The 14069-nt window shown below is 36.3% G+C and overlaps 1 protein-coding gene across 15 annotated transcripts in view; it reads left to right on the top strand.

Moving 5' to 3' along the window:
• LOC138705188 (band 7 protein AGAP004871-like) overlaps positions 1-14069 on the top strand; it is a 683889-nt gene that overhangs the window by 508731 nt on the left and 161089 nt on the right. The window contains exon 2 of one of the 15 annotated variants that reach the window (XM_069833916.1): positions 686-886. The exons of 13 other annotated variants lie outside the window; for them this stretch is intronic. In XM_069833916.1, coding sequence (XP_069690017.1) covers positions 802-886 — 85 coding nt within the window. In that variant the 5' untranslated portion in view covers positions 686-801. The remainder of the gene's footprint in view (positions 1-685; positions 887-14069) is intronic. One more of the 15 variants, XM_069833918.1, reaches the window with a different exon arrangement.

Raw genomic sequence — 14069 nt, 5'->3', positions numbered from 1 at the left:
ATGTGTTTAAATGCATGTGAAACTAAATAATAGCGTGTTATGCAATGCTAATTTGACATTTTTGTAATTTTAGAAAATAATGAGAAAAAGGTATATGTATTGAGATTCAAAATTAGAACTTCATACAGCGTTACCTGGTGCAATCTATGAATAGTAAAGAAAAAAACTTAAAGACAGCATCGTTTTAAAAGCAGCCTTCTAAAATGACATGATACCTACATAGTTAGGCCTATGTTGAAATCTACACTTCTTATCCTGTAACTTGGTATGTGTTTCGTTGCGTCGAGATGTCCCCTTGTCAGAAATAGAGTTCGTTTGCCAGTGCCTAGTGTCTTTTATTCCAATCAAACTATGTACTTATGATTATTTACACATAGATTTTCCTGCATCTTGAGGATTTATAGTAGTATCGTATTATTATATCTGCGTGTAGATGTTCCCTATCATTTTCACTTTTAGTGTTGTCAGTAATCGTAGAATTTGCCATTCTTCTCAAGAATATAATTAGTATAGTTTGAGCCTTATGGGAGATGACGTTTGGAGAGGTTTATATGTGCAAATAGCAGTTGCGTCTTTAACGTAGGCTACTGTGTGTATCAATATTTGCATTTTCCTCGTGTAAATCTCACGTGGAAAGAATTGCTGTTTACGTGGTTGGTTGTGTGGGCTGGAAATGATAACCAAGACTACAACGTGAAGGTTTTGCACCTCGCCTGTTGTGGGCATGGGAACTCTTGCTATAGTTCTGTGACAGGACTTTCTTCTAGAGGAGAAACCATTCTGAAGTAACATAAACCGGCAATGTCGCTCTCGCAAGCAGCAGAAAAAATTGAGTTGGAGGCCACTCCACTTCAAGAAGCAAGACAGCGAATCTCTGCAGATGAAAGTAAGGAGCATGGTTGGCTTCGTCGATTACGTTTCACTAAGAGTTTCTTGGACAGTAATTTTATGTAAACTGTTTTAAAGTAACTATCACACTATTGCAGCATTTTAATTTGCACTAGAAAAGTAGTTGTGAATATACAGTATGTATGCATGTTAAATTCTACTAACATAGGCAATTATGTTATCATAGTACACTTTTTTTAAACTATGGTCTGTATTTTACTCAAGTGCAACGTACAATCGAAAAAAAAAAATGAAAGTAACTATAACTGCCTTGGCTTTTCATATTGCTAATTATGAATAGTTGCGAAAGGCACCAATAAACTGTATTCGATTACATCTTCAAAGAACTGAACACTGGTGGAATAATTACGTCTTCAACTGAAGAACATGTATTAGGCGTATACAGGGACATCATTTTATTTTTACTAACATTTTTAATATTAACCTGGCTATACCTTTAGAGAACCGGAATCACAGTTTAATACCCCCTTCCACGACTGTAGTTCGATGATACTGGCGTAAAACACAAACAAATCACTCTACTAGGTATAGGAGGGAAGAAAAGTAATTAATCCATTTACGTAAACTAGAAATATCGCGATTTTGAGTTCGATAATTTTCATTAGGTTTTTGTTTAATCAAAATACAGTACTGTATTAAGAATAAGTGTTTTTACTCACGAACTGAGTTATCCATGCGAACGTATTCATTATGCAGTGTATATTATACTGTCCACAGCACATTAGCGTACAATATAGAGAAAGAAGTTAAATTGAATATTTAAACATTTTTGAAAATGGTGGCCGTTCATTTCGATACAGGCTTCAGTTCTTTTGTGCATATTATCACACTATAGACTATTGCATCTAATTCCAATTGCCAGTTTCGTCCTTCGTACTAGTAACTCATGTTGAAACAATTGTGTACCTACTCTAAAAAAGGCTACCTTACGTGCTATAAATTCAATCTTCACTTCTGCCCGACCCACATAGATCAAATTACTCAGACATGCTATCTATCTACTGTCCGTCCAAGTGATTATGCCGCAGGATCGTAGAAAGGGGGGGGGGAATCACGTGACAGTTAATTACTTAACGAGGCCCTTTTATGTAAGTAATTTTAAACAGTGTATAATATTACGTAAACGTCCAATTCCTAACAGAAATTGTTTTCAGAAAAGAGCTAAGACAGCTCAGCTTTTACAGAGACGTGAGCAGAAATTTATAAGCTTGTACTTGCTATTTGGGAAAAGGAAATTGTACCAGAACAATGGAAGGAGTCCATTATCGTACCTATCTTTAAGAAGGGGGACAAGACTAACTGTAGCAACTTTCGAGGAATATCACTTTTGTTGACGTCGTACAAAATTTTGTCCAATATTCTTTTGAGAAGATTAACTCCATATGTAGATGAAATTATTGGGGATCATCAATGTGGTTTTAGGCGTAATAGATCAACTATTGACCAGATATTTTGTATTCGACAGATAATGGAGAAAAAATGGAAGGATAAGGGTACAGTGCATCAGTTATTCATAGATTTCAAAAAGGCATATGACACGGTTAAGAGAGAAGTTTTATATGATATTCTTATTGAATTTGGTATTCCCAAGAAACTAGTTCGATTAATTGAAATGTTTCTCAGTGAAACGTACAGCAGAGTTCGTATAGGTCAGTTTCTGTCAGATGCTTTTCCAATTCACTGTGGGCTAAAGCAAGGAGATGCACTATCACCTTTACTTTTTAACTTTTCTCTAGAGTATGCCATTAGGAAAGTCCAGGATAACAGAGAGGGTTTGGAATTGAACGGGTTACATGAGCTGCTTGTCTATGCGGATGACGTGAATATGTTAGGAGAAAATCCACAAACGATTAGGGAAAACACGGGAATTTTACTGGAAGCAAGTAAAGAGATAGGTTTGGAAGTAAATCCCGAAAAGACAAAGTATATGATTATGTCTTGTGACGAGAATATTGTACGAAATGGAAATATAAAAATTGGAAATTTATCTTTTGAAGAGGTGGAGAAGTTCAAATATCTGGGAGCAACAGTAACAAATATAAATGATACTCGGGAGGAAATTAAATACAGAATAAATATGGGAAATGCCCGTCATTATTCGGTTGAGAAGCTTTTATCATCCAGTCTGCTGTCGAAAAATCTGAAAGTTAGAATTTATAAAACAGTTATATTACCGGTTGTTCTGTATGGTTGTGAAACTTGGACTCTCACTTTGAGAGAGGAACAGAGACTACGGGTGTTTGAGAATAAGATTCTTAGGAAAATATTTGGGGCTAAGAGGGATGAAGTTACAGGAGAATGGAGAAAGTTACACAAGACAGAACTGCACGCATTGTATTCTTCACCTGATATAATCCAGACGTTTGAGATGGGCAGGGCATGTAGCACGTATGGGCGAATCCAGAAATGCATATAGAGTGTTAGTTGGGAGGCCGGAGGGAAAAAGACCTTTAGGGAGGCCGAGACGTAGATGGGAAGATAATATTAAAATGGATTTGAGGGAAGTGGGATATGATGATAGAGAATGGATTAATTTTGCTCAGGATAGGGACCAGTGGCGGGCTTATGTGAGGACGGCAATGAACCTCCGGGTTCCTTAAAAGCCAGTAAGTATATATATATATATATATATATATATATATATATATATATATATATATATATATTCAGTGTTGTGTAGGCGTTAGACTGTGCGACATGTATTCAAATCAAGAACTGGCACAGATACACTTCATGTACGGTAAGGCGGACGGCAATGCTGCGCTGGCTCGTCGTTTGTACCAGGAGAGGTACCCACAGCGTCAATGTCCAGATCGGAAGACATTTGTACGTTTCCATTACCGTCTGTGCGAGTATGGAAAATTTAACTCTCCTGATTTGGGAAGGGAACGACCAAGATCTACAACTCCAGAAGTACAGGAGGAGATTCTGGATGCTGTGAACATGACTCCTTCTATCAGCACACGAAGGGTAGCGTTGCAAGTCAATGTTCCTCATACGACTGTCTGGAGACTGTTGAAAGAGTATCAATTGTATCCTTATCATTTGCAACGTGTACAGGCCCTGTCACCAGCAGATTACCCTGCACGAGTTAGGTTCTGTCAGTGGTTCTTGCAGCAGTGTGGTGTAAATCCGAACTTTCCTGCCTTGGTATTATAGTTGACGCCATCGATTTAGGCAGATGGATTTTATTAATCAGAACTCCAGAGCGAGTTACTCTTAGCTGCAAGGTCGTTTATCTTCGTTGCAAGCAAATTGCAGCTGGGATGGGTGAGACAAAAGAGTAAACATACATTCCTGATTATCCTAGTGGACTCGGATGGACAGTCACCTCCAAACACAATGCACATACAACCACTTTTATACAACTACAGTAGTCTATGCAGTATGTGTGCATGCGTATGAAAAGAGAAGTCCCCGGCACACTGTTTTCGAGATAATTCCAGTTGTCGCTGCATAATCTTTGCCTCTTTACTATAAAGTATAAAGACAATCTACATATATATATATATATGTATATATATATATATATATATATATATATATATATATATATATACTGTATATATAAAAACTATTCTATAATCAACGGACTAATCATCTTAAATCTCCTTAAACCCTGTGTGCAGGTTTCTGTTAATCCTTAGTCAAAAGATAAGACGGAGTTTTACGAAATACGAACATTAAGGAATGTAAAATAGGAGGTAATGATGATCAAAATGTACAGGTTCATTTTTGAACCAGCAGCCATTCAGCCCTTAAATTTAAAACAAAGGCTCCTTTATAAAATTGAGTTATACTGTTCATCTCATCTCTCAGAATTGTTTCTAAAATGTATAAGGAATGTAAAAAAAATGCAACATTATGTAATACATTCAGATAACTTTTGAGGATTTTTTTATCCCCCAAAGAGCAGAGAGGGGAGAGAAAGGAGATGACAGTATAAAAATTTCACTCAAGTATTTGAACTAGCCGACGTAGAGACGTAACATTTAAAATGAAGGTTACTCTCAACAATTCTGATTAAACATTTTTCGATTTTTTAAATACCATCTAAGGAATAGTGAAAAGGCAGAAGGGAATGAAAAATCTCAAGTCGTCCAATCTCGATGAAAGTTGATATCTGGAGATCTTTGGGATCACAGAATACGAATATATTATTTTGTCCGGATTTATCCCTCAAATGGTAGAGTCGGACAAAAATGGGCGAGGAATTAAATTTGATATCAGAAGTGTTCTCAAGACGAAAATTACGGATAATAAAATTTGTAGGCTATGCCAGATTCAGTACTCTGAATTGTATTAAAAAGAAAATAAAGCATCGAGTAACGCAGACAAAACACAATTAACATATGCATTTAAGGAGGTATGTAAATGTAACACATTTCCACAGTATGAATTTACCAAAATCCAAAAATATAATTTCTACATATCTTCAATGAATTTTGTGTTGGAATTTAGTATAGTCATGAGGCAATACTTCTAGATTAATAGACAGTTTTTTTTGGAATCCATTAAGTATGTATTGCGAATAGTAATTCTGTTTTTCAATTGTTGCTATCTGTGCAGGGAAAATTGATTTCTCCGATATTTTTTTTCGATTTTTAATATTTTTAAATGCTTTCTTCTCTATTTTCGTCACAATGTGTGTTAAGAAATTCTGCTTTACCAGATAAATATATAAATAAGAAATATTTTTCTTTTGCCATGAGTAATTGCAAACGTTATTGCTTTACGTAAAAAAATATTAATTAAAAATAACTTAAAATGGTAAAACAATGCCAAAGACAGGGCTTGTTCTCTAGTGTGACATGCACTTGCATGTAAAATGTCATAAATGTATTATCTTGAAAAATGTCGAAGTTATGAGGGAAACGGATTTGGAAAATTTAAGTTATACGGCAATGAGCGACAAATGTATGAAGATGAGAAGATCTGTCCATATTTAAATGACCAAGTCAATTTACACAGTCTCACGTTTTAGGTCATAACTCGAAAAGTATTAGAGATATTTAAACAAATTGTTCACCATAATTTTGAGGAAAGTTCATAAAAAAAAAGGTTTTTTGCTTGGTTTATCGAATTACCATAGGTTATTAATTGAGAAAAATTCGCTCCGGGGCCGGGTATTGAACTCTTGACTCCCAGCTACACGCTCTAGGATCTCTAACCACTGAGCTACGCCGAGACTCAATCCACAGTATCGGATCGAATCTCGTAGATTATCGAATTACGTATTTCCTTATTGCAGCATACCTATTCTTTCGGTTAGTTATCCAACGTGTCGATTCCTGTCGCTTCCTCAACTTATTCTCGTACTTCATGAAAGTTTGTTATTAATGAAGACAATTCGACACAACTCATATCTATTTTTCGCCTGTCGCTTCTTGAAGTAATGAACATTTGCAATAATTTCTTGTTCTGGTTATGCAATGCTTTCTTCCTCTTAATTTAGAAAATGCAGGAGGCGAACGAAAGTCATTTACGGCACTCCCATGAATCGGACTGTACTGTGGTGTGTGTATTAATTAGTCTAATAGTGACGATACGAGAGGCGAGTGTGAACATATAAACAACGACAGACAGCCTTATTGCAATTCGTTCTTGGAGTTCTCACAAAACTTTGGCTCGCATACTGGAAATGTTATTGAGGTCATCTGCCAAAATCGGTGCCTCCGACTTATATTTACAGATGAAGCACAGTTCACACGAGATGGCATAACAAATTTCCACAATCAGCATGTATGGGCGTATGAAAACCCGCGTGCAACTGTTCCATCTCATCACCAGGTGCGGTTCTCCCTCAAAATGTGGGCCGGTATCATTGGTGATCGATTAGTTGGACCCCATGTACTTGTAAACAGACTTACGGGGCAGGCGTACACAAACTTCCTGGAAAACACCATACCTCATGTTTTAGAAGACACTCCACTGATCAGTCAACACATTCACTTCTTGCATGATGGCGTTCCTGTACACTTCAGTCGTACGGCTCGCCGGTACTTGGATCGAAGGTTTCCTGATCGATGGATAGCTAGAGGTGGCCCAATTGCTTGGCCTCCACGCTCACCTGATCTGAACCCTCTCGATTTCTACTTGTGGGGACATTTAAAATCATTGGTTTATTCGTCTCTGGTGCCTGATTTGGAATCCCTTCGGAATCGAATTGTGGCATGTTCTGAGGACATACGCAATACTCCTGGAGTTTGGGATCGTATTCGCAGGTCAATGAGACATCGTTGTGAGGTCTGTATTCAAGCAGGAGGTGAACATTTTGAACATCTTCTGTAATGACAACGACCTGCGGAAAGAAAAACGTTCCGGTGAATTTCAATGTTGTGAAGGCCATAACTCGGAAATGAAGCATTTCCGAACACATGTTGTAATGAATTATTTTGATTGTATACATGTGGGAAATACATACCTGAAATTATGCCCCGTATTTTTTAAACACCCTGTATATATTTCAACTTGTACGAGAAGATGCTGTGTTGCAGTCGGCCTGGGTAGCGTAGTCGGTATAGCGCTGACCTTCTGGGCTCGAGTTTGCGGGTTCAATCCCGGCCCAAGTCGATGGCATTTAAGTGTGCTTAATTTAAATGCGACAGGCTCATGTCAATAGATTTACTGGGATGTAAAAGAACTCCTGCGGGACAAAATTCCGGCACACCGGCGACGCTGATATAACCTCGGCAGTTGCGAGCATAGTTAAATAAACCATAATTTAAATTTTAAATTTTTTGATGTGTTGCTCATCGAAACGTGACGTTCTTTGGCGCCGGCAAGGTACCGGTATCCATTATGCGAGCGAGCAGTTAGTCTCGTGTATGAACTTTCCTTCTGTACAATTTACTCTTCATCCAACGCCATAAACATCTTGTATTGTGAGTTCAAAACGGCGGAAACTGCATTTAATATATAGATATCCCAAAAATAAGTAGTATAACTTCAGGAATATGTTCCTCACATAGAGTCGGGCAAACAGCCTCTTACTCCCGCTCGTTCTCGCAGGCGAGACTAGCTGGCCGATAACACCAGTTCCGAGAATTGTATTCTCAAGATTTGCACTCTCGGGAAGGAGGAATACCTGGTCCCGGCCTGTTATCGCACGGCCGACTTATCGTTATAAAATGCGTACACTCCGTACACTGACTGCCGGCTTAATTGCCGCTCATCACTGCAATTCGTGACTCTTTCTGAAATATTAATGTTCATAAAATAATTTAAGAAGGCACAGCAGTGTGGTATGCAATAATGCAGCACATTATGATTGTCGACATTCTTACAGAAGTCGCACTATTTTAATGAACTATTATTTATTGCCTTTCCGGAAAAGCACTTTCAGTCGTTACCTAATCCTAAGCTAGTCTAAAACAATAACAAGTTATGGTTGGAGCTATGATATACTTTCTCGCTATCAGCATTTCGTTGAAATTCCATATTTAATCATTCGATAGTGTTTTGTATACGCTATAGTAATGGATATCACACGACTGTATTATTATTATTATTATTATTATTATTATTATTATTATTATATTGCGCGTTCACATCTGGATGTTTCGTTGTTATGCAAGGGCATCTTCATCAGCATGGGTAATTATTGCGCTGTGTAAGGACGAAATAAAATAATACTTATTTATTATTATAAAGAACCAAAGACTCTGACAAAAGATATTTTTGTTTCCCAACTGATAAAATGCAAATTGATCATAATTACTTACAAATGCGTTTTAATAAACCCGGAGGTTCATTGCTGCTCTCACATAAGCCCGCCATCGGTCTCTATCCTGAGCAAGATTAATTCAGTCTCTACCATCATATCCATTTTTATATTATCTTCCCATCTACGTCTCTGCCTCTCCAAACGTCCTTTTCCTCCGGCCATCGAACTAACACTCTATATCCATTTCTGGATTCGCCCATACATGCTAGATGTTCTGCCCATTTCAAACCTCTGAATTTAATATTCCTAATTATGTCAGGTGAAGAGTACAATACGTGCAGTTCTACGTTGTGCAACTTCCTCCATACTCCAGCCCTCTTAGCCCCAAATATCTTCCTAAGAATCTTATTCTCGAACACCCTTAACCTCTGTTCCTCAAAGTGAGAGTCCAAATTTCACAATCATACAGAACAACCGGTAATATAACTGTTTTATAAATTCTAACTTTCAAGTTTTTTGAGAGCAGGCTGGATGACAAAAGCTTCTCAACCGAATAATAACGGGCATTTCCCCCCATATTTATTCTGCGTTTCCTCCTGAGTGTCATTTATATTTGCTTTATCATAACAACAGAGAATAAAAGGGGGTTATTATTATTAAATTAGTTACTTTACGACGCTTTATCAACTGCTATAGCTATCTAGCGTCTGAATGAGATGATAATGCCAGCGAAATGAGTCCAGGGTCCAGCGCCGAAAGTTATCCAGCATTTGCTCTCAATGGGTTGAGGCGAGAAACCTCAGCCAGGTAAAGGCTGGTTCACAATAAACCAGGAACGGAAACGACAACGAGAAATAATGTTAAAATAAATGTATTTAAATGTGAACATTCACAATTAACGAGAAGATTGCCGGAGCCCGGAAACGGGAACATGAAAGTCAATTGTGAATGCTCACATTTAAATGTATTTATTTTAACAATATTTCCGTTATCGTTGTCGTTTCCGTTCTCGGTTTATTGTGAACCAGTCTTAACTTGTCCCAACCAAGATTCGAACAGGAACCCGATCGTTTGACAGTCAGGTGTGCTAACCGTTACTCTACAGCGATTATTATTATTATTATTATTATTATTATTATTATTATTATTATCATATCTTTCATAAGCAATATCAGTCTTCGTATTCCTGCTAATGGTTTAAGATTTCATAAATTGTTTTATAATAAGAATCCTAAATCTCTCTCTCCGGTCTGCAGATGCATTAAATATGCTAATTTGCATGGATTCAACTTGGATCCATTTAATGTGTAGTATATCTTTGAGTTTTAACTCACTGATCTAATTTTAATAATTATTTGTCCATATATTTCTTGCATTTGGTCTATTGATTCATGTAGACCATTCCATTATTTCAATTCTCATTGTACTAATTTTATAATTTTATAATTATTATTTGATCAAAGATTGATGTCGACCATTATATTTCATCTCATTGCCATTTTCTATCATTCATTCTCATCATCATTTGTTGTTTTGTTCTGTTTTGTATCGTGCAAAACTGTAATTGGCCTTGTGCTGTTGTTTTTGCACGTTAATATTCTAAATAAATAAATAAATAAATAAATAAATAAATAAATAAATAAATAAATAAATAAATATCATTATTATTATTATTAGTATTACTGTTACCATCATCATCATTATCGTAATCATTAGGATGATTAAGATTATGATTATCAGGATTATCAATCCAAAAAATTACAGCGCGATTGATAAAGTATTATAGGAGCTACGACATGATATATATTTAAAGAACCGGGAAATGTATAAGCCAATGCTTCCTATAGGAGCACGCCCCGAGCGATATTGCTTTCTTATCGTTACTACAGTCCCTCCTAGACGTCCGAGACTGTCTGATCTGTATCGATTAATTCTTAATTTGTTATTCTCGTTCCTATTAGTCTCGGTAATCTCGGGACCAAAAGAATCTCGTGTTCTCTATCAAAGAGTCTTTTGGCTACGTTAGGTACTCGCGCACTGCTCGAGACTGCTGTGATTACGCAACCGAGAACTGGCGATAATATGAGGCAGTCTGCCCGACTCTATCCTCGCATATAAACAGTGAAAAATCGGAGATTTTGGTGGACAGGGAATGTTACTGCCACGATCAATCGATCGATTAGGAAATTTGGTATTGAAATGAGCCCTCACAAAGTCCCATTGAGAAGAGACTCGGTCATGCTGAAAGTAGCGGGAGATCATTGTACTGCGGTTCGCGCGGAATTGGCCGGTAGCTTATCAGCACAGTCTACTATATACAGTCGCGAAGCTCAATATGTAGTAAAAATGCAAACTAGGATCGCTACTATCGCCTCATCATCTCAGATCTCTCTCCTAGCAGACGTCAAAATATGTTACACTTTCGTTGTCGTGTTCTTTTGGAAAAATTAACACCTTCCTTCCATTATTGAAATATTAAATGCATAAAGTTAATTTATTATTTTAATGAAGTATATTAAATTCCACCATAAACTCGAAGATACCTGCAAGAAATAAGTAATATAATTTTTGTTTGTGCAAAACGAACTGAAATTTACTATAATAGCTTCACTCATTCAAGATTATAGCGATAATTAACTATGAAACCAGTAAATATTAATTTGCATTTCCCTTTACAACAATAATAATGGAAATATGAATTAATGGAGTAACTTACGCGTACCGGTACTTGTAGTGTAGGCTTACGTAGTTAACAAAGTGGGATTAGGTTAAGCAATAATAATCACACCAAAATTGGAAATAAAACGTGATCAATAAATTTTATTGTAACAGACTTTTTCTACGTCTCTAGTAAAGCAACAAATAAAAATTACAACAAAATTAACAGCTATAATTAAAAACATATCCTTTGAAAAAAAAAAGTAGGCCTAAGCAATAATAATCCCACCAGAATTGAAAATAAAACGTGATCAATAAATGTGATTAAAACAAACTTAATTTTTCTACGTCTTTAGTAAAATAACACATAAAAATAATAACAAAATTAATAGCTACAATTAAAAATATATCCTCTGAAAAAAAAAGTAGACCTAACCTTTATTTCTCTGGAAATTTAGCAGCCTAAGTGACAGAACTTTAACCGATATCTAATGTCCTTTCGGTTAGACTGAAACATTTCATTGTGAAATTTAATGTATTCTAACAGTCACAAAGAACATCAAATTAACAGTTTTGTTTCTGCACAGCATTCTTGTGGAAACCCAGGAGCCTTTCTGAATCTTTCGGAAATCGGACAAAGGATAACTCTGGCCTCTTTCTCTTATTGTTGCTACAATTTATAGCACTACAAACGTCTCCTCCTTGTCCCATATTATTATTCCAATTATTATGTTTTAGCCATTAACATTTTCATTACAACCGATAACGAACATTTCACAAGCATCAATGTGAAATACGCAACGAGCTAGCACTCGATAGAAATACGACACAGTCCAAAGTCGACCATGACAGTCTATTGTTTCTAGTTGCTAACCGCTTGGAGCGCTTTATCAAGAGATTTCCAAAAAACACCCCAAGCTTCGCGACTGTATATAGTAGACTGTGTTATCAGCGTCTGCCTTGCATTTCATACGGGCTCCGTTCCACAGCATAATAACCTCCCGTTATACCTGTGCCCCGTAGAATCACTACCACAAAGAAACATAAATATCTCGTCACTCAGTGAATTTAGAAATACAACACATACCAGTAGAGTTAAAATTGCGGAATTCGCAGTACAGTAGAAAGTGAAATGTTATTATAGGTTAGCCGAATTGAAGTTCCCAATTGCAGTGCAAAGATTATTTAGTCAGGAATATTGTGCTAATGCTCCAGAGCGTCATACCATTGTGAAATGGTGTAATCAGCTGTTGGAAACAAGCTCTGCATGGTTAAATATATAATAGGATGCGAAACTGCAGTCAGCACCACCTGGCGGCGGGGGGCTGAAATAAGATGATCAGCGCCCAACGTCGTAGGTGGTGAACATTAGAACTACGTGTTGGTTACATTACCCAGAGTTCTCTATTTATCCGTTCGAGATATTGCTCGAGAAGACAAGATGGCAGACAGAAACTTACTAATAAGTGAACATAAAGTGATACGTGTGTGTGTAAACAGTGATGTTTATGAACGTTGTAAAAATAGTGTTGTTGAATGTATTGTAAAGTAATAGTAATATAATAAATTGAACTATCTAAGTAGTTCTTGCAGACTTTTCCATTGCGCTGTACAATAAATACCCAAAGAATACAATCCCAATTATCTAACCTTTTGCTTTATTTTTTCTCTCTGTTTGGTTATATTTTAATTGGGTACTGTAAAAGAAATCGTCTCTTTTATCTTCCTGTTGGCTCCGGTAAGAATTTTCAGTAGAAAATGCTGTGAAGAATAAAAATGTAAATGTTTTATTTTAAATTGGGTTAGTTTTGAATATCGATGAGGGTGGGAGGGAATACTTTCTGCACAGTAATAACATTTTCGTCACCAGGTGCGCTGCTAGATGTAATAACGCCCTTCCCCCCAACAGGTGGCAGCAAGATAATTTCTACAACAGCGCCTCTAGTATGTGTTGTATGTATGTATTTATTTACACTGCAAGTGGGCAAGCACCCCGTGGCAGTGGTATATACAATATTAACAATACACAGTTAGAATGATAAGCTATACACAATAAAATTTACAATACATAATACAATTTACAACACATATACAATTTTATACACAATACAATAAGAATACACAATACAATTTAACACAATAATAATAAAACACCTAATTTTACAACACAACCTACATAATTATGTATAGGTCCTACATAAGTTTTAATAGTCTTTCACTTTACTCTCATCTCATTCCCTGTAGTGGCACTATGACGCATTTCACTGACACTTTAGCACACATTTCACTGACACTATAGAACACATTTCATTGACGCTATAAATTATCACTGATCGGAACTGTTCACTGCACTGTAAAACCATAACTTCACTGACTCACCTCGCTTCACTGATACAACAGTTCAAATAAGTCAAATAATTGCATTCTTATGCATACTTATAAACAGAACTACATTTAAACTAAACATTTCTAGTCTAAGGCCCTCTTACACGCTATTTTTAAATAATTTACAATTCAAACCAAGGAAGTAAACTCGTCAGGCTAGATAAATACATGTCACCTTAAAAAATTAAATGTTGAATGTCACCTTAATTTTAATTTTCACTTTATACACAACTCTTTAAATTATTCTTGAATCTCCTTAAGGAAGGACAGCCCTCAAAGACCGCTGCAGGTAGGTCATTCCAATCATTTATAGTTCTATTTAAAAATGAGAATTTACGTACATCCGTTTTCTGTTTCCTACATTTGATTTTAAAATCATGATCGTTCCTACCATAGTACGTTGGCTTTTCTAACCGAGCCGTTATGTCTACCCATGCTTTCTGACCTAGAT

The sequence above is a fragment of the Periplaneta americana genome, chromosome 8, assembly GCF_040183065.1.
Source record: "Periplaneta americana isolate PAMFEO1 chromosome 8, P.americana_PAMFEO1_priV1, whole genome shotgun sequence".
Lineage (NCBI taxonomy): Eukaryota > Metazoa > Arthropoda > Insecta > Blattodea > Blattidae > Periplaneta > Periplaneta americana.
This window is presented reverse-complemented; position numbering and strand designations above follow the sequence as displayed.